This window comes from Aspergillus nomiae, assembly GCF_001204775.2.
Source record: "Aspergillus nomiae NRRL 13137 chromosome Unknown contig00036, whole genome shotgun sequence".
NCBI lineage: Eukaryota > Fungi > Ascomycota > Eurotiomycetes > Eurotiales > Aspergillaceae > Aspergillus > Aspergillus nomiae.
In genome coordinates, this window is record NW_015378091.1 from 1 (window position 1) to 17,356 (window position 17,356).

Sequence of the window (17,356 nt, forward strand, 5' to 3'; positions counted from 1 at the left end):
ATTCAAACTATGCATGTACGCGAGGTAGGGGTGTATGGTTTGGTTGGGGAGTCTAGGGCTTTGTTGAGTGCAGATGTTTATGAGGGCTATGGCTTTATTTGGGTAATTATACGAGTCTACTTGGTGGTGGTTGATATAGGTCTTGAATGCATATATATATATAAATGGAGTCGTACTTCCAAGTTCGAAGGAATTGCAACGACGCCGAATATGCCTCGGTCGAGTACATTAGCTAGGTATGTCGTTTCCATTTCCCTTTTCATCTATTCATCTATTCACCCTTTATGTATTTACCTATCTTCCCTTTGGTGCACAATACCACATTAGCCCCCCTCCCCCTCTTCCTTTCTCATATCGACCGAGGTCAAGGTTATCTGCCTGAATAATGAGGCAAGAACCACCAGAAAAGCCCCTCAACACCATAAACCAGCCATAAACGTAACCTACCTCATCTCAGAACTGTAAAAGCACCCGTACACGTAACAGAACGTATTGACAAATTAAACGGATATACACAAAACCAAAATACAAGAAACCCAATACCCTACTCCGTTCCATGGAACCATCACCTTCTAGTCTTCTAGAATGCGCAATCCCCCATACAAACGACACGTGTGAACCAAGAAACTAGGGAAGATCCGCTGCCAACAATGCCATTGTCGCGCCAAAATAAGAAAATGGTCTGCAGATGGGACAAAAATAAAATTAAAAAAAAAGAATAAATAAATGGAAGGGGCGGCTAGAGAGAAAGAAGGAGGAGGAGGGCCAGCCAGACGAGGTCCCCGAGAGCAGTTATTACCCACATACAAATCTGCAATCACTGATCGACAGCATATAATCAAACTAACCACAGATTTGCACCGCCACTTGCGATCCCAATTGAGTGTTCAAGAGTCAAGACCCTGCCAACCGGGTAATTTCATTGCTTCAACCAGGGAAAGCAAGACACTGGATCCTCGCTTGTCATTTCCGTGTTCAGGGACTTGTGACGTTCTAGAAGACGTGTTATCCGTGGCTCGTACCATGGTTGAGGGGGTTTCTTTGATAATAGCTTTCTTTCTGCACGGGAGTCCCGGGCGTTCGGGTCTAAATCTACGCGTGGCTAATTTTTTTTTTTTGGCTTATCTCTGGATTTCTTTTTGGTGGGTTGAGATTATTCATGCAAAATTTCAAGTAAAATTACCAGGAAAGAAACAAGAAACATGGGTTGGTTTTACTTTGCCCCTCTCCCGAGTCGAGAAGAGAACGTAGACTTGAAGATCCTGACGCAATCCCCATCATCACAGGTCTCATTCGCTACCGAGGAAATTCTGCCTGAATACCCGCTTTCCAACCTGCCCTCGGGACATGCCATGACAGGCGACTCCAGTCGTCCACTTGGAACGTTGCGCACTATTGAATTCGGGGACTGGGGCGTTGGAGCACTTTGACGCGGGAATGGGGGGCGTTATCGGACATCCCGTAGTCTGTATGGGGCTTGCTTGGTCGATTTTCCCTGTGCTTGTAAGCATTTATAATCACGCGCACTTGGTTTAATTGCTTAATTTAAAAGCGTGCTATTTTTGGACAGTGCGTTCGGGAATTGGCTGGTTCGGTATTTGGCTGCTTCTTTTTTGGGTTCTTTTCTTCTTTTCTTCTGTCTATTGGAATTATAGTCTTGGTTTAATTTAATTTAACGTAGTTTGATTTATATTTTTGGGGGGTTTATTTTTATTCTTTGCGCCTTGGTTATTTCTGGAAATGAAATTGCATGAAGAAGGTGATGTTCGTAGGTCTTGCTGGGGCTTGTGTTTGTGGCTGGTTAGGAGCACTAGCCTTACCCGATTTGGCGAATTGTCATTTTGAAGAGATCTCGTCATGACTTCACTTTAACTTGGATTGGGGAGTGTGCAATCTGGTAATGAACAAGCCAGAACTTCCTGTTCAGCTATACTACCGCCAATATGTCCCTGCTATCGAATTGATATAATCGATCCCCTCCTTCCGCCACGTGTCCGGCTCCATGTAGCTTGTGACATTCGCATCGAAAACCAGATCGACCGGCTGCTCCGCCCCATACGCCTGCCAGCGAACCTCCCCGTCCTTGATGCCCGAATTCGGGTCCAAGTCGTGGATGAACGACGCCCACATGCTCGCCATCAGTGTGCTCAGCTGGCTGTACGACTCGGGCATCCCTGCGAACGGCTTCCCGTAATGATACCCAAGCCCCTCGATGTTGTTGAACACAAAGGCGACTTCCTCAAAGTGCGCAGCGCCGGACAGATATGGAACATCCGCCCCTCGCATGTTGAATCGGTAGCAGTAGGCGGGGGTTGTGGTTTCTGTCCAGGCTTCACATTGTCGTCGTCGGTTCGCGTGCATTGAGTAGTCCCCTGCGTAGGCCGATGTACGGCGCCACTGGTAGCCCTTCGAGGGTACCCGCTGGTCACCGAGGAACTCCGGGATTCCCTGTGATGGGTCGTCCGGGTAGAGATCGAGGATCTGGTTTGCCGTAGACGATGGGAGTTTGAAGCCGGATGTTCCGTCTGGTGATGTGGATGTTTTTTAGTACATATACATGTGACCAGGGAAAAGAGGCGAGAAGAAGTAATTCATAAACTAACCGGTGAGGTATGCGTAAAACTGCTCCGTGGTATTGATCCCCGTGGGACCAAAACTAGCCCCTTCGTCTGTATTCGTGCCTGCAAGAATGGGAACTTTGATGAATTCATGTTGGTCCAGCTGGACGCTTCCCCGGCCCCTCAGGAGATCCTGGTCAGCGACAGGCCAGAAGGAGTACACTGGGTTGCCATCAGTGCCGTTGAAAACGGCATTCAAGTCCTCGAATGGAGCCTCGCGCAAACATTGCAGCGTATTGGCGGCATTGGAACAACCAATCTTTGCCACCACTTCATCGTACATCGCCTGGTAGCCGGTGTCATTCATTGGACTGGCTGTTATGGATCCGCCTGATTCCATAATCGCTCCGCGAAAGAGACCGTCATCTCTGCCACCGTATGCGAGGAGATGAGCGCCAACGGACATTGCCCCTGCGGACTCTCCCCAGATCGTGATCTTCTCTGGATCGCCCCCGAAGGCCCGAATGTTTTCTTTGATCCACTGTAGCGCCAGTCTTTGGTCCCGGAGACCGAGGTTGGTGTTTCCGCTACTGGCGACTTCACTGGAGCTCAAGAAGCCCCACGCGGAGAGGCGATAGTTCAAGGTCACGGCGATGAACGGTTTGCCTTGCATGGATCAGTATCTATTCGACAACTCAACCAAAACGACCTACCAATCTTATACGAGTTTTCCACAATAGCAGACATGTTATACCGCTCATCTGACCCTGAACCCATATAGAATCCACCACCGTGGATCCAAACACCCACGGGAAGATCAGAGCCCTCACTCGCAGATGACCCTCGGACCACGTTCAAGGTAAGACAAGCTTCAGACATCGGATACCAGATTGAATCCGTCTATATCCCTAGTTAGCTTGCCAATCTTGAGGTCGGGAGCAGGCATATCAAGTCAATCATCACTTACGCCATATCCCACACAGATCTTGGAGTACTCTTTCGCATCGTGTACTCCATCCCAGCTTTCATTCAACGATTGGGGTACCGTAAACCGTAGGTCACCAATTGGCTGCTGCGCATATGGCATGCCTAGAAAAAAGTCCTGCTGGTAGTGGTCGTTCTTTACCCCGACATATGTCCCATTGAGGACATGAGCTGTTGGGCCTGGTATACCACTCGGAGCAGCATTTCCAGCGACCCACAGCGCAGAGAGACAGAATATTGTCTTGAGCATCTTGTGTGCCCTCAAATAAAAAAATCTACACGGCCGTGCCAACTCGCGCATCCTGCAACACCCACCCTGCGCTCTTTATATGGAAGGCCATCAGTTGCGGGGTATACAGCCCAATATGAAACTTCCCCTATGCTCTCGGGACTTGAGTCGGGACTTGAGCGATGAGGGACAAAGGGTCGAGGTCCGACTTCATCGTACAAGTGCATATTGTGGGGGTGGAGTTGATGACGCAGTGGGATCCGGAGTATTTGGGGTTATAGAGTTGCGGGGGTGAATTTTGGCATTCAATGAATGGACAACCGGTTAAAGAGAATTTCCCCTTGTAGAGAAGATTGTCGGCTCCCGAGTTGGTTGTGGAGGGACGACTCGTGGGGCTTCTGGTGTGGGATTGTTCATAGTGCACGCGGTTGAAGTTTGATTGATGAATGTCCCGAAGATTTGCCGGTCGCCCCAGAGGCCTCTTCTTGTTGGGTATAACGTGATAGACTAGGGAGCTAATTGCCCATCTTCCTTTTTCTTTCTCTCGGGCAGCTGGCTTGATGAGTTGCGTGCTTGAATATGTGGGGTTCACTTGAATAGGCTGTAGAGACGATGACATGTTACAAGCTGTATGTGGGATTGCCTGGAGTGTAAGTAGAAGGCTTCCCTGCACGTGAATGGCACATCCCTAGGGTTAACACATAGCCCAGGTAGCTTTCCTGAAACAGCATCTTCCAGATGGAACACTCATTGATATACCTTACTGAAATGGTTCGTATCCTATAATGTACCAGTAATCAACCATCTAGCCACGTTCTACACCCGCACAAGATAACATATGTTAGATGAGATAGTGTGTCACATGGAGAACCCCTGACCAGTATTGCTTTGTCGTACAGGATTCAATAGCTGGCGCCGTCCATTCTACAAAGGGTTCAAAAACAGAGGTTTCATTGAGCATCATGTTCGACTTCTGTTATAGATCCTCGTTTTCTGGGCATGCTTGTGGCACAACCGGCTAGCTAGCCTCCTTGGATCTACATGGGACCCTTATGTGGCCCTGACATGCATCGGCTGTGAGAGCTGCCCGGTGAAGCAGAGTCGTACTAGTCTTAGCATTGTAGCACCCCTGGACGGTCTGGCTTAAGGGCTTGCTTGAGAACCTGGTTCTTCACATAAGGGTGGCAATCGGTATCTTTGAGCAAGTGTCTATCCCAACTACCCCATGCTCCTTAGCACAGTATAAGTGCAAGAAGGCTCAAGTATAACTGCATTCGGTGATCTAAACTCCTTTCATTGCACCAAAAATTTGCTCCTGGACCGCGGTCGTCAAGCAGCACGCATCCAATCGAAGCACCTCTCAGCACCATCAACTTGAGAATCGCAGATCGACTATGCGATTGTCGGCTTTCCAAAGTCTCGAAAATCAAGAGAGCGAGAGGATACTATCATCGTGTATCTACCCTCGCGTCATATATTCGCTGTTCAGCCGTATCTGCAGAATGTGGTGGGCATTGTTATCACCTGAGCCTCTTCCTATGACTCCAGTCTCTCCATCGCCTCCATCACCTGAGGAAGAAGCCATCATCGCCGTCACGCACGGCTTCCTTGCGGCATTGAATGCGAAGTCGGCAGCCGATTTCGAGAAATACTGCATCCGAGCAGGAGGCATGTCACTTTGTCCACCGCCGCCCATGGTACCCCGTTTCTGTACAATTGGAGTCTTTGTGGAGCAAATTGTAAACGTGCAGGACGACATCGACGAGCGGATCTGGGACCCTGAGTTGAAAGTATACGAATCAGGTAATCTGGCCGCGGTGTGGGCACCGTTCAGATCTAAGATTAATGGCATTGTGAACCATGTGGGTATCGAACTTTTCGTGCTTCACAAACTCAACGGAGAATGGAAGGTAACTGGGTTAGCTGATTCATGTCGATGGCCAACTGAAGAAGAGAAATATTCGTTGCTATAAGCGATACATTTGTCCAATCCTGCCTGTTAATATGCATTGGAGCCTCGGATGAGGCTGTGAGGAATAAGATGGAAAGATAGTAATAGGGTTAGATGCAATGTGCACACGGTAAAAAAAAAAGAACTCTTAACCATGAAGGAGGATATCAGGAGAAACAATCCTATCTACTACCGGAATGAAAATTCCATGTCTATAGAGAGCCAAACTTTTTGCCATATTACTTCTTGCCTCTAAGAAGCTCCCATCCAACACTCCCGTTCTTTCCTTCTGTTACAGACATTTCCTCAACTGCCTTCACGAGATCGTAGCAAATTTCTTCTGAGACGACGCTATCGTGTTTATACGCAGGGTGCGAAGCGACATATTCACGGATCCACCGCGCTCCAGTCCAGAGAGTTCCGTTTGCCCGTTTCCGAATGAGATCGAGATAGGTTGCCAGAAAGCAGCGCGTTTCAACGTCCACATTGACACTGTTCAGGTACGATTCGACAAGCGGGATTAACCCGGGGAACGATCCATCAGCAGAACCGTTTATTATATCTGAGATAGTCATGAGCGCATATTCCGACTCTACTGGTTTAAGTGGAGGTGACGGGGGTGGCGTATTAACGGCGGATGACGTGGCAGACGACACTTCACTATTAGTAGAAGACTGTGGGTACGGTCTGCGTGCACGAGGAGAGAAGGGATCCTTGCGGAAGTAGAACTTTTGGTCCAAAACAGCATTTCGTGCATGTGCAGTTTCCATATTTTCGGTCGTGCGTTGGATAGGGATATAGAAGTTCAAGTCAAAACTCAGAATCGCGCGGGTGACAAGCACAATAAATATGCTGAATGCCGCATTTTCGAAGTCGGTCATTTGAATTTCCATTGAGCGGAACTCAACTCGCCAGCCAATATCGTCTTTCTCCGGTGGGGGTGGCTTGAAGCGCATGTGTTGCCAATTTGTCGATTGCAGATTCTCGAAATGGTCTGCCTTGTTTAGGTCCAACTCCTCCAGGTCTTCTGAAAAGATGACTAGTGGGTCGCGTATAAAAAGATGCGCGAAATGTGTGGCTAACAATTCATCCATACCACCTTCAATCAAGCGCTTCTTGATATCTTCGTCCACGATCAAATCAGGATCCAAGTACTCCTTCCGCAGCCTAGGGTCCTGGGAAAGATAAGTCGAGTTTGATGCGTATCTAGATTTGGGAATTCTCCACCGATCATTCTTCAAAGGCTAGTTGGGATGTTAGCTCGGGACCGGCAATCAATAGAGGGATAACTCACAGCTTCACCAAGTTCTTCACGTGTCCTGTCATCTACAGCATTACCGATCTGGTTCCACCGAACGTCGGTGTCGACAAGGAAGCCCTTGTATATGGGGGTTGCGGCCGTAAGTGCAAGAAGGATGGGTCCCAACGGACTCAGTTGGTCGTATAACTTTCTCCCTTCCGTCATATTCTTTGCCTGGAAGGTGATCTGAAGACAACAACTGCCCATGCCAAACGCCATGGCGTCCATATAAACATGCCCTTCCTTAGCGGCTCCATTTCTGACATCATCGTCTTCAGGCCAGTTGTGGAGGTCATAGTTCACCGTTGGGTCATTGAAAGGTTCAGGGGTATTTGTATCTTTGTAAACCGGTACATTCAGCTCGACCTTTCGACCCCGTCTCGATCTGATATTACCGGCTAGCGTTGGAAACCTAATGTGGGGATTGGCGATCTCATCAGGAACGAACTGGGATCGGAGTGCGGCTCCAGATGGAGGATAGTATGGTTGAATGTAGTCGTCTTTCGTACCCAAGCGGGGGAATGTGGTAAGAGTAATAGGATATTCATTTGGTGCCATGTGAGATTTGGCAACCTCTCGTCTAAGGCCATATTAGGCTCAGCTAGTAATTTTCGGACGGATAAACGTACCTCCACTTCATGTTTGACTCTACCTTCAAAAGGTCTTTGAAATCAATCCCCCATGGCCGCCCCGGAGTAGCCTCCAGCATGAAGCGACCGAATTCCGGGTGGAAATGAGGGGGATCCTCTCCATCACTAGGCGTCATCAGAAAAGTTCCTCGGAGTTGATATAGAAGACCAGTTTGCCTTACTGTTCCTTGTTCTGTATACTATTTGACCCTTCAGACTTCCAGTTGGCTTCATCCTCAGCCAGGGACTTGAGAATCTCGGCCTGAGCGAGAGATAACCGTGCCTTTTTCGCCTCGTCGTCAACGGCAACCACAAGGTACTCGACCTGAGTAATGATGGATTAGTTAGCTTTGAGCTTTACAGTCTTTTTTACATTGGAATCTCACCTCATCGCCCCAAAGAAGAGCATCGCGCTCTTTCCCTTTCGCTCGGCGCCAATTGGCGAGCAATTGCTAATGCGCGTTAGGTGAACGCCCGTTCATGTATCGCTAGATAGTAGAAATAGAAGGAAATGACGTACCTCAATACCCCATTTTCGCACCTGATCCGCTCGCTTCTTCGCCTCGGGCCAATCGAGGGCAGTTCCTAGTGCTCTATAAGAACATTGGATGTTAGCCCGGGGTAAGCCGCACGATTATGTCTGGTAGGAGTCGCGACGTACAGCAAACCCATAATGTCATAACCACGTCCGAGGAACCAGCGTGTAAGAATTCAATTATAAGAGAGTCTTCCGTAATACGACAAAACCCTGGATCACACGATCTGCAAGCCCCGCGGAGGTGAGGGGAAGTTCTGGTGGCAGAAGATGCGCCAGAGTCCGGTTGTTGGAAGCAATCGGCCGAATGAAATTATACAATGCCAGATAGAACTGACACCTCAGAGTACTATACGTACAACATGAAGAACCGTAGAGACAGACGATGGAAGGAAAGGGGAAAAAGTCATAGTCGGATTGGTATTGTCGCCTTTATGCTGATTTTCCCGGCGGCGTCTCGGAGACGGTGATTGTTGTCGGTGATTGGGTAAAGCAGTGAACTTTTGCCAATAGTGGGGGGCATCTTTTGGTCCCCAAGCGGGGCATTAAGTGCCATTAACGCTGATAACGCCGTTAACGCTGCGGAATTCACGAGAAGCCGATGCATTGATTTCTAAGCAGCTTCCTTAACTGGATGGTCATGTGATTCCATCGAATAGATCACTGACATTCTCTATAAAAATACAGCAAGGCAAACAAAGTTCATGAACTTTCTTAAGGCAACCGGGCAACCGAGACTATAAAATATACCTCACATCAAACTGATCGTCGAGGCAAGACGTAGCATCATCTAGTTCGCGACCCACAAACACCAAGGAACCAAGCAATCCACTTGATAATAGGTAGGTAGACTTAAGCTACAAGTGCCGGATGTGGATATACCAAGGACCAGCATGACATGGCGCTTGGCTGAATAACCATGTTGACGAGTTACTCTTACTCATGATCCATACCTCAAAAATCACTGCCATTTACGGCTAGTAGCTGACAATTGTAAGAATAGTTCCTCTGGGAAGGAGATGAAAATTGGAATGATATAACCAGCAGCGATTACCACCTATAGGCAGTAATACAACCCCAATTCGGTAAGGCTGGGCCAGCGGACAAACCCAAATACTCCGCTTGCGCAGTCCCGAGGCTATTCCATGCATAGAAATCTTTCGGGGGATGGAAGCACTGGGTCCGTATCACACCGAGAGATGATCGTTTCATGTACTACAGACAAGGTACTAGCCTTGTGAGTCCGAGACACAAAGGGATGGTATCGGCAAGCTTATTCTCAATCCGAACGCCAAAGTCGGTGCATGATCAATCAATCTCAGAACTTTATGTACATAACCTGCTGCTTCGTCCATATCAAATGCATAAGCCGATCTGTTTGGTATCAATTGCTGCGGGCACCGTTCTTAGCAGCTCGCAGCTCGTCCATCTTGGCAACACGCTTCTTGAATTCTTCATACTGGCACTTCTCGTAGCTGTGTCTCTCATCCTAGAGTAGAAATTGGATATTAGCTATATAGATCAAATCTTAAAGCATGGATATGTACGCAGGAGCATTATGCGGAGACGGAATGCAATGACATACCTCGCACTTCCAAGGAAGGTAGTACTCCTGCTGCCGGCATCGGTTCAATGGGATGAGGAGGTGCCCACAAGAGTCGCGGTACTGAATAGGCAGACGAGCATCGGACATCTCCTGGCGGGTGGCTAAAATGGAACGTCAATGCTCGGCTCAGTCAATGAGACTATATTGATCTTGCTCTTGAGCGCGGAGGCCAATGGCATTGAAAACGTACCGGGAGTATCCGCCAGTCCAACGGCACTCTTAACCGACTCGGCAACGGTCATTTTGGTATGAGAAAGCGTCGTGGGATAGGGTCCTTCTGAAGATAGGCGGCGGAGCAGCGAGGTTTGCAGCTATCCCGAAGTGCTGTTCCTTCCGGATACAGTCAGGTGATATCACGTGAATTCTATGCCGCAACGGGAATAGTGGTCCCGATTCCACTTTACGCGGTTCTGCCGACCGGAGCGCGTCTTGTTGAGCAATCCACCGCGTTTTTGGGATGTTACTGTGCGCAGGACGAGCCACCAGTGGCTGATACGGTATCTTTGTGACTTCAATATACGCTATATGTGATGTACCGAACTCAAAGCCTGTGTATTATACTTTACGCCTGAGAGAAGGTGAATTCGGACCATTGAATTCCCTGTGAAAAGTGACCGCGTCGCATCTTCCTTCAATTGTCCGGGGACCACCTAGATTACACCGGCTTTCGGAGACGCACATCATGGCGGGAGTGGATTTTTCAAAAATTTACTCTGCGACGTATAGCAGTGTGAGCTTCCTCCTTCTTTCTGTGCCTTCGCTCTTTTTATCGATTCACTTTTGTGGAAACCCTTGACCGCTTAGATGATGTGTCTAATATCTCCGATCAGGTTCCGGTCTACGAGTTCAAACTCGATAACGACAGTGTTATGCGAAGACGGGCTGATGATTGGATCAATGCTACACATATCCTCAAAGTCGCTGGGTTTGACAAGCCAGCGCGGACACGTATTCTCGAACGTGAGGTGCAGAAAGGGGTTCACGAAAAAGTACAAGGTGGTTATGGTAAATATCAAGGTAGTGAAAGTCCATTTTGATACAACGCTCATGGTGGTCGCCGTGCTAAAGCTCGAAATAGGGACATGGATTCCACTTCCTGAAGGCCGGATGCTCGCTGAACGCAATAATATCATTGATAAGCTAAGGCCAATTTTCGACTACGTGGCTGGGGATCGCAGTCCACCACCTGCTCCGAAACATACATCGGCCGCGTCAAAACCAAGGGCTCAGAAAAATGCGGCCGCTAACAAGAGGGTTGTACATGAGGAGGTTTTCAGTGCGGTTAAGCCGCATCGCAGCATGGCACCACCCAGTTTCACTCATGAGCAATATGAGATGAATCCCGGGTTCGATGAAGACGAATCGATTGAACAAGCAACCCTCGAATCTTCTTCCATGGTTGCAGATGAGGAGATGATGCATATCACCCAAAATGGCAACTATTCGCGAAAGCGCAAACGTGGCATGAATGAGGTAACCGCGATGTCAATAAGCGAACAGGAGCATATACTGTACGGCGACCAGCTCTTGGACTACTTCATGACAGTAGGAGATGCTCCAGAAGCAACGCGAATTCCTCCACCAGAACCACCAGCCAATTTTCAAGTGGACCGTTCAATAGATGATTCAGGGAACACTGCTCTCCATTGGGCTTGTGCGATGGGCGATCTGGAAATAGTGAAAGACCTGCTGCGGAGGGGAGCAGATGTGAAGACACTCTCAGTACATGAAGAAACGCCGCTTGTACGTGCTGTTCTATTTACAAACAATTATGAAAAGAGGACATTCCCGCCGCTCCTGGATTTACTCCTGGACACAGTGTCGTTCCGAGACTGGTTCGGCGCCACCATATTCCATCACATAGCAGAAACCACTAGAAGCAAAGGGAAATGGAAGAGCTCTCGGTACTATTGCGAGGTGCTGCTCGACAAATTACGTGTTACTTGTGCGCCAGAGGAAATCGATGTTTTGTTATCTTGCCAAGACTCCAATGGAGACACAGCTGCTTTGGTGGCTGCTCGAAATGGTGCATTTCGCTTGGTTCACTTGCTCCTCACGCACTGCTCGCGGGCTGGAGACTTAGTAAATAAGAAGGGCGAGACGGCTGCCAGTATCACTCAGCGAGCGAATCAGTCGGACCGACATATCCCGCCGCCGCCTTCCTCTATCACGATGGGCAATGACCACATTGATGGGGAAGTTGCTGGCCCGATGAACGCCGATCAATCCGTTGCGCCACCGCAAGATTCCTCCCCCTCCACTTCTGCACTCCTCGCCAAGATTGGGGTAATAATGGCCGAAGCGAATAAGAAACTTGCAGTTGGGTACGGAAGCTCAAAGGCTAATCAGCCGGATCCAGATGACGTTGCCAATCCAGAGGCACTATACGAACAGCTAGAGTTGGATCGGCAGAAGATTCAACAACAAACAGCCGACCTGGCGGCGAAGGAAACCAAAGAAGAGCGCATCGATGCGCAGTTCGAGCGTTACGAACAGTTGAGGGGTCGCTACGAATCGCTACTGGAACAGATTCAACAAGCCCGCTTAAAGGAGCGGATCGCATCGTCAACGTTACCCACTAACGAGGACCCGAACCCACCCTCGACTGACCAGAACAAGTTGCTTACCGTCTATCAGTTAGCTCGACGGCTGTGTTCGGCACAAAAAGCACGGCGTGCCGCCGTCAGAGATCTCGCCCAACAAACGGCAGATGCAGGTGTTAGCACTAAGTTTGATGTTCATCGGAAGCTCGTGTCACTCGCTACGGGACTGAAAGAAGAGGAACTAGATCCCATGGCTGCTGAACTGGTAGAGACTTTGGAATTTGACCGAATGAACGGAAAAGGTGCAGGGGGCGAGTCCCCCGAGCCAGAGCCCCAGGGGTCAGCGACTTTTCCTCTAGCTGGACCTCCAGTGTCTGTTGATGCTTAGAACGTACAGGATTATTTCTAATGCTCCGCATTCAGCTCGATTTGTTTGTGAGCGTATCGGTTTCTGTATTACTGTATCTACCAAGGACTGGATATGATGCTTCACGCAATTTCTAATTCTGCAGAGAATCACGTTTCTCCCATACCTCTGCGATGTGTTATTTTTACCTACATGGACATGCCGTTCTTTACGATTTCGTTTCTTTCTTTTTGTCTTTTAACATAATTAGCTTCTGGTGGGGACTGAGGAATATTGTCCTACCAGCAGATACCCAATTGTTCTTTTCTTTGGAGGCATCCGATGTGTTTCTTGAGTTTGTCAGGACTATCAGTGTGCTTACTGTTCTGACATGGCGCGGTGACAGATCAGAAACTACTATAGTTACAGGAAGAATTTAGCTGGCGTTGAGGGTTTACAGCATGAATAGATGGTGTACATACAGGCATACATAAAACCCAATGTTATGGTATCATTATGTACAAGCGATAGTGGAGTATGGGACATGCATTGGACTAGTACAACCCCACTTCTAGAATTGTCTGGTGACTTGAACCAAAATCAACCATCAATAGCTCGGTATCCAAATACATCGGTCAAAGACATACTGATGAGCATGGCATTTCTTCCATGCATGCCTAGGTGCATGAGCACAGATACTCTCAAGTTACCTCCATCCAATTCTCCCAAACCAATTGGTTCGATCTCACATTGCAGTGGTCCATGGATAGCGCAATACCAAACCGAACTGGTGGTAGGGGAGAGAACCAGGCCAGTCAGGGGCAAGGAGAAGAGGGGAATCGGTCTGCAATGGAAGCGGTTGGCTGGCGGCGAGGGAGGCCACGTTGGATGGCACTAAGCGGGGATGATCCCAGGGATGAGTGGGTAAGGAGCTTGGGGATGAACCAATGGGGGTTGGGGCATGGGGTGCATATTGGCGTCACTGTCAGGCTGCAGAGGCGATTCTGGGGGCGGATTGGCTAGTCATAGCGGCTGATGCGCTGTCTGTGTTCCATGATAACTTAGTACTCAGTACCTAAGGAGTGGATTTATGGGCAATGAGATTAATTAAACCAGGGACTGCACTAGAGAACTTGGTAGGTATGAGATGTTCTTGGTTAATCTTTGATCAGTTTTGATCTACCTCACTAACCTACTAGTATCTACCGTTCCATACTTTGCAGTACAATTCAATACTACCTCAAAGTAGTAAGGCTACGGTATATCTCACACACATTAAGGTCCCGGCCTCTAAATAATGAAAGCCACCATGGGGCTAGATGGAGAACCTGAGGACCATCACAATTTCCCCCGATCTATTGGCTACTATTTCAGGCACCTCCTCAGAACGGCTAACCGCAAATGAGATCACCCAACAATGGCTATCAAGAAATCATCCACTCTGAGAATCACCAGTTCCCCATGGCTAACCCTGTTCAGGACTAGTCGTTCTTCAAGCGAACCAGTCAGAATGGAAGTGTCTGAAGTGGCCAACCAGTCAGTGTCTCAGGGCCTCCGATCATGATGCTGATTTTACAGGTCTTGTATTATTAGCACCTTAATTCTTCTGCGTCTGACAGTATTAGAAAGTATTAGTAGCAAAAACACAATAGGAGGATAGTTTCCTCTGTTTCTCTCTCTCTATCTCTCGCTTCTTTTCTTCTTCCTCACCCACTCTTTCTTTTCCTCCCCCTCCTGTTCCTTCTCTCAACTGGCGCTTTCTTCCATCCTCTCCAGTCCCATCTTCACTTCTTCTCCTCCCCCTTTTTGTGTTGCTTCAACCTAATTTCTCTTATCCTCGTTGTCTTCTTTTCCACCTGCAGTCCTTTTCATTTCTTTACGGGATTGTTAGCTTATCAATCCGGAAAGGTTTTATTTAATCCACAGAAAGTGAATTGGAACTTGTTTGAGGCCCTTTTGGCTTGACTATTGACGGCCAAAGCGGGTAGACGAAGGGAAAAGCGCGAAGAAAAAAAAAAAGAAAAAGAAAAAAAAGGCGACCCAACGCGCGCCAACAGCCGAACGGACCAATTCCTCAATACACTATCCTATCATCACCGACTCGCTTCTTTTCTCTCTTCTTTCCCTCTCTACGATTCACGGGATACTTTGGAGGAAACAAAAAAAAAGGCTAAAAACGCCAAAGAAAAATAGAAATAAAAAAGAAAGTCAGAGCAAGAAAGAGAGAGAATAAATAAAAGTCCATTCGACGATCCCTTACTTCATCACTTGAGCGGCTCTATTCTCGTTTTCCGTTGTTTGTTCTCAACGGTCAATCTTCGAGTCTCTCCTCCTTTCCCATTTTTCGTGTTCAAGCATCCTTTCGGTCGGGAGTTGCAGAGCATCTCCCACCCATTTTTATCATCGTCTTTAATTACAGAGACCTTCATTTCCCTTGTCTCTCTCGACTTTCTTGTCTCGGTTCCTGACGTCCGGTCGCGTCTGTCGTCCATCACTTCAACCACGAGATCTCCTTTTGGCAGCTGCAACTCTGCCCTGACACCAGGTCGATCGTTCCCTATACGCCTGGCTATTAATCAGTCTTTGTCTTTACCAGCTCTCTTTTTGCAACTCTATTCATTCTCATCGCATATTTCTCAGGTATGTCGATCCTATGTCGGTCGCCTTCATGATCTTGCTGACACCGGCCAAGTTTAGGACTCGCGACCGCAGTCTCAACTCTTCGCATAATAGACACGATTTCTGGTGTCAGAACGATCCTCGAGTGTTTCATTCTTACTATCGCCTCCTTGTAATAATTTAATACACAGGCTTTTCGTTTGGTCGACTACATAGTGCCTTCGGTTCACTACGGCTCTTTGATTCTTACCCGTTGCACATAGTACCCTCGAGGCTTTCTTCCTTTATACTAGTTACGAGTATGGACACTGGCGGTCTTGCTCAGATGACTTACAATCCGTCTTTCAATAACGGAAGCTCGCTTGGGGCCCCGAGTTCCGGTTTCGGGTCTCGGAGAAAGGGCCCTAATGTGAAGCGTTTGAGTGTGCCCCCTCCACACATCTCCACCATCGATGAATCGCAGCCATCGGCCCCCATTCCCACTCCGCGCACCAGCCGTTCGCATCTCCTGGCAGGTTTAAGGACGGCTCCGAAATCCGCTACCGTCCCCTCGGCTTCCGCCCGCCAGCAGCACCTGGGCGTGGAGGGTGATCGATATGGGAATCTTTCAAACCGCACCGCTGATCGTGTTCCACAAACTGCCATGGGAACTGGCTTCCCTCGGCACTCAATGGCCCTCAATCAGGGCCTGGACATGAACACCGGTCGCCCCGTGTACACTCTGCCGGAGCAGGTGCTCGCACCTCCGGCTATTGACATCGCCGGCGATATGCCAATTGACGAGAGTCTGTACGCGGAATTGATGTCCACAAATCTTTTCCTGGCGGCCCAACAACAGCGCCTACAGCAACAACTGATTAGCGTGACCGCAGCGGCCCAGCAGTTCCAGGGTCTGAACCTGGGAATGCCAATAAACCAGCAGCAGGAATATCCTTCTCTCGCCGTTCCGGGAATGGGCTTCTATCAGCAACAGCTCCAGCAAGGTGTGCAGCCAGTTGTGCAGCCAGTACCGGGTCAACCAGGGCTGTTCTCCGTCTACAACCCCCTCACTGGTCAACAGAATTACATTTATGACAACTCCTACCAGCAAGAAAGTTCTTCGCCTTACCAGGAAGAGGAGACGCAACCTCCTGCCATGCAGGTGCCAGCGTTCCGAGCTGAAGTTTCTCCTCCCCCGGAGACGAAACAATTATCGCAGCCGGCCTCTCCTCCCAGCGCCAGCCCTTCTCCTCCACAGGAAGCCGCTCCTTTGCCTCCTCCCTCCCTCAATGCATTCCGCAGAGGTCACAAGAAAAGCTCGTCGTTTAACCCTGCCAGATTCTCCATCGACACAGCCAAGGCAAACTCAAACATAACCCCTGCCGCTCCCAAAACAGCTGCCCTTTCCCAGACACCGGCAACTGGGACTTTTGGACCTGGCCAGAATCGCGCCGGAGAGCACCCGATCCGGCAACCCCGGGGTCCACCCTCGTTGGAGGAACTTGTCGCTAAGCCTACATCAAACCATGAAGGAAGCAAGAACTTTGCCACCCGTCAGCGCCGTCGCGCCGTTCACAACCTTGTGCGTGCAGGCCTCGAACGACGCGGAGATAGCCGCAGCTTCGGATGTCATAGTAGCGGTGGCACCAACACGCCGGCGAGTGAGAAGGAATTCACATTCTCCGATGGTGATGATGCTACCGTTCGCAGTGGCAGTCTTTCGAGCAAACCCAGCTTGGGAAGCCTTCGTGCCGCAGCCAATGGCGCCATCGGATCCGAGAGGAAGGAGAGATCTTCTCGGGAACGGCGGTCGCAGGATAGTCCGTACACGACCACTCCGATCAGCGAGGATGGTGGTTTCTTCGGTGGAAAATTGGCAGATGTTCGCACGGATCCGGTTTCTTCGCCCGCGGGAACACCTTCGGTGGCTGCTGTCGTCGCTGGCCAGAAGACAGCAGTGCAGGGTCCAGAAAGGCGCAAGACCCCGATGCTTGTGCTATCTAGCGCCGAAAAGCGCAAGACCCCGATCATGTAACGCGAACATCGTACATAATGTGACTGAGACGTAACGGATGTG

At 49.1% G+C, this 17,356-nt stretch overlaps 6 protein-coding genes across 6 annotated transcripts; 3 read left to right on the forward strand and 3 right to left on the reverse strand.

The window, feature by feature from the left end:
• Positions 1-1,932: 1,932 nt before the first annotated feature.
• On the reverse strand, positions 1,933-3,792 carry ANOM_002532 (cholinesterase; the record flags this gene model as incomplete). Its single annotated transcript, XM_015547789.1, has 4 exons — positions 1,933-2,525; positions 2,604-3,224; positions 3,272-3,458; positions 3,526-3,792. 4 exons carry the CDS (start codon positions 3,790-3,792, stop codon positions 1,933-1,935), a joined length of 1,668 nt encoding a protein of 555 aa, XP_015410129.1.
• Positions 3,793-5,273: 1,481 nt separating this feature from the next.
• ANOM_002533 (uncharacterized protein) lies at positions 5,274-5,744 on the forward strand (the record flags this gene model as incomplete). Its single annotated transcript, XM_015547790.1, has 1 exon — positions 5,274-5,744. The coding sequence occupies one exon, from the start codon at positions 5,274-5,276 to the stop codon at positions 5,742-5,744; it is 471 nt and encodes a 156-aa protein (XP_015410128.1).
• A 217-nt stretch (positions 5,745-5,961) lies between these two features.
• On the reverse strand, positions 5,962-8,323 carry ANOM_002534 (glutamate--cysteine ligase; the record flags this gene model as incomplete). The annotated part of the gene is made up of 7 exons (XM_015547791.1): positions 5,962-6,966; positions 7,017-7,602; positions 7,652-7,777; positions 7,834-7,976; positions 8,038-8,103; positions 8,172-8,244; positions 8,313-8,323. 7 exons carry the CDS (start codon positions 8,321-8,323, stop codon positions 5,962-5,964), a joined length of 2,010 nt encoding a protein of 669 aa, XP_015410125.1.
• A 1,027-nt stretch (positions 8,324-9,350) lies between these two features.
• ANOM_002535 (NADH dehydrogenase [ubiquinone] 1 beta subcomplex subunit 7) lies at positions 9,351-10,090 on the reverse strand. Its single transcript, XM_015547792.1, has 3 exons — positions 9,983-10,090; positions 9,772-9,893; positions 9,351-9,675 (listed from the first exon to the last, which is right to left on the reverse strand). The coding sequence occupies exons 1-3, from the start codon at positions 10,032-10,034 to the stop codon at positions 9,571-9,573; spliced, it is 279 nt and encodes a 92-aa protein (XP_015410124.1). The 5' UTR covers positions 10,035-10,090; the 3' UTR covers positions 9,351-9,570.
• Positions 10,091-10,474: 384 nt separating this feature from the next.
• Positions 10,475-12,723, forward strand: ANOM_002536 (putative APSES transcription factor; the record flags this gene model as incomplete). Its single annotated transcript, XM_015547793.1, has 3 exons — positions 10,475-10,522; positions 10,623-10,797; positions 10,871-12,723. The coding sequence occupies 3 exons, from the start codon at positions 10,475-10,477 to the stop codon at positions 12,721-12,723; spliced, it is 2,076 nt and encodes a 691-aa protein (XP_015410127.1).
• Positions 12,724-15,601: 2,878 nt separating this feature from the next.
• ANOM_002537 (uncharacterized protein) lies at positions 15,602-17,314 on the forward strand (the record flags this gene model as incomplete). The annotated part of the gene is made up of 1 exon (XM_015547794.1): positions 15,602-17,314. One exon carries the CDS (start codon positions 15,602-15,604, stop codon positions 17,312-17,314), a length of 1,713 nt encoding a protein of 570 aa, XP_015410126.1.
• Positions 17,315-17,356: the final 42 nt, after the last annotated feature.

Bases quoted from the DNA above. Each gene is read 5' to 3' on its own strand.
- ANOM_002535 (XM_015547792.1), bottom strand. From the start codon at position 10,034: ATGACCGTTGCCGAGTCGGTTAAGAGTGCCGTTGGACTGGCGGATACT. The intron at 9,894-9,982 runs GTACGTTTTCAA...GTTCCATTTTAG, and splicing joins TGGACTGGCGGATACTCCCG to CCACCCGCCAGGAGATGTCC. The intron at 9,676-9,771 runs GTATGTCATTGC...TTTCTACTCTAG, and splicing joins ACCTTCCTTGGAAGTGCGAG to GATGAGAGACACAGCTACGA.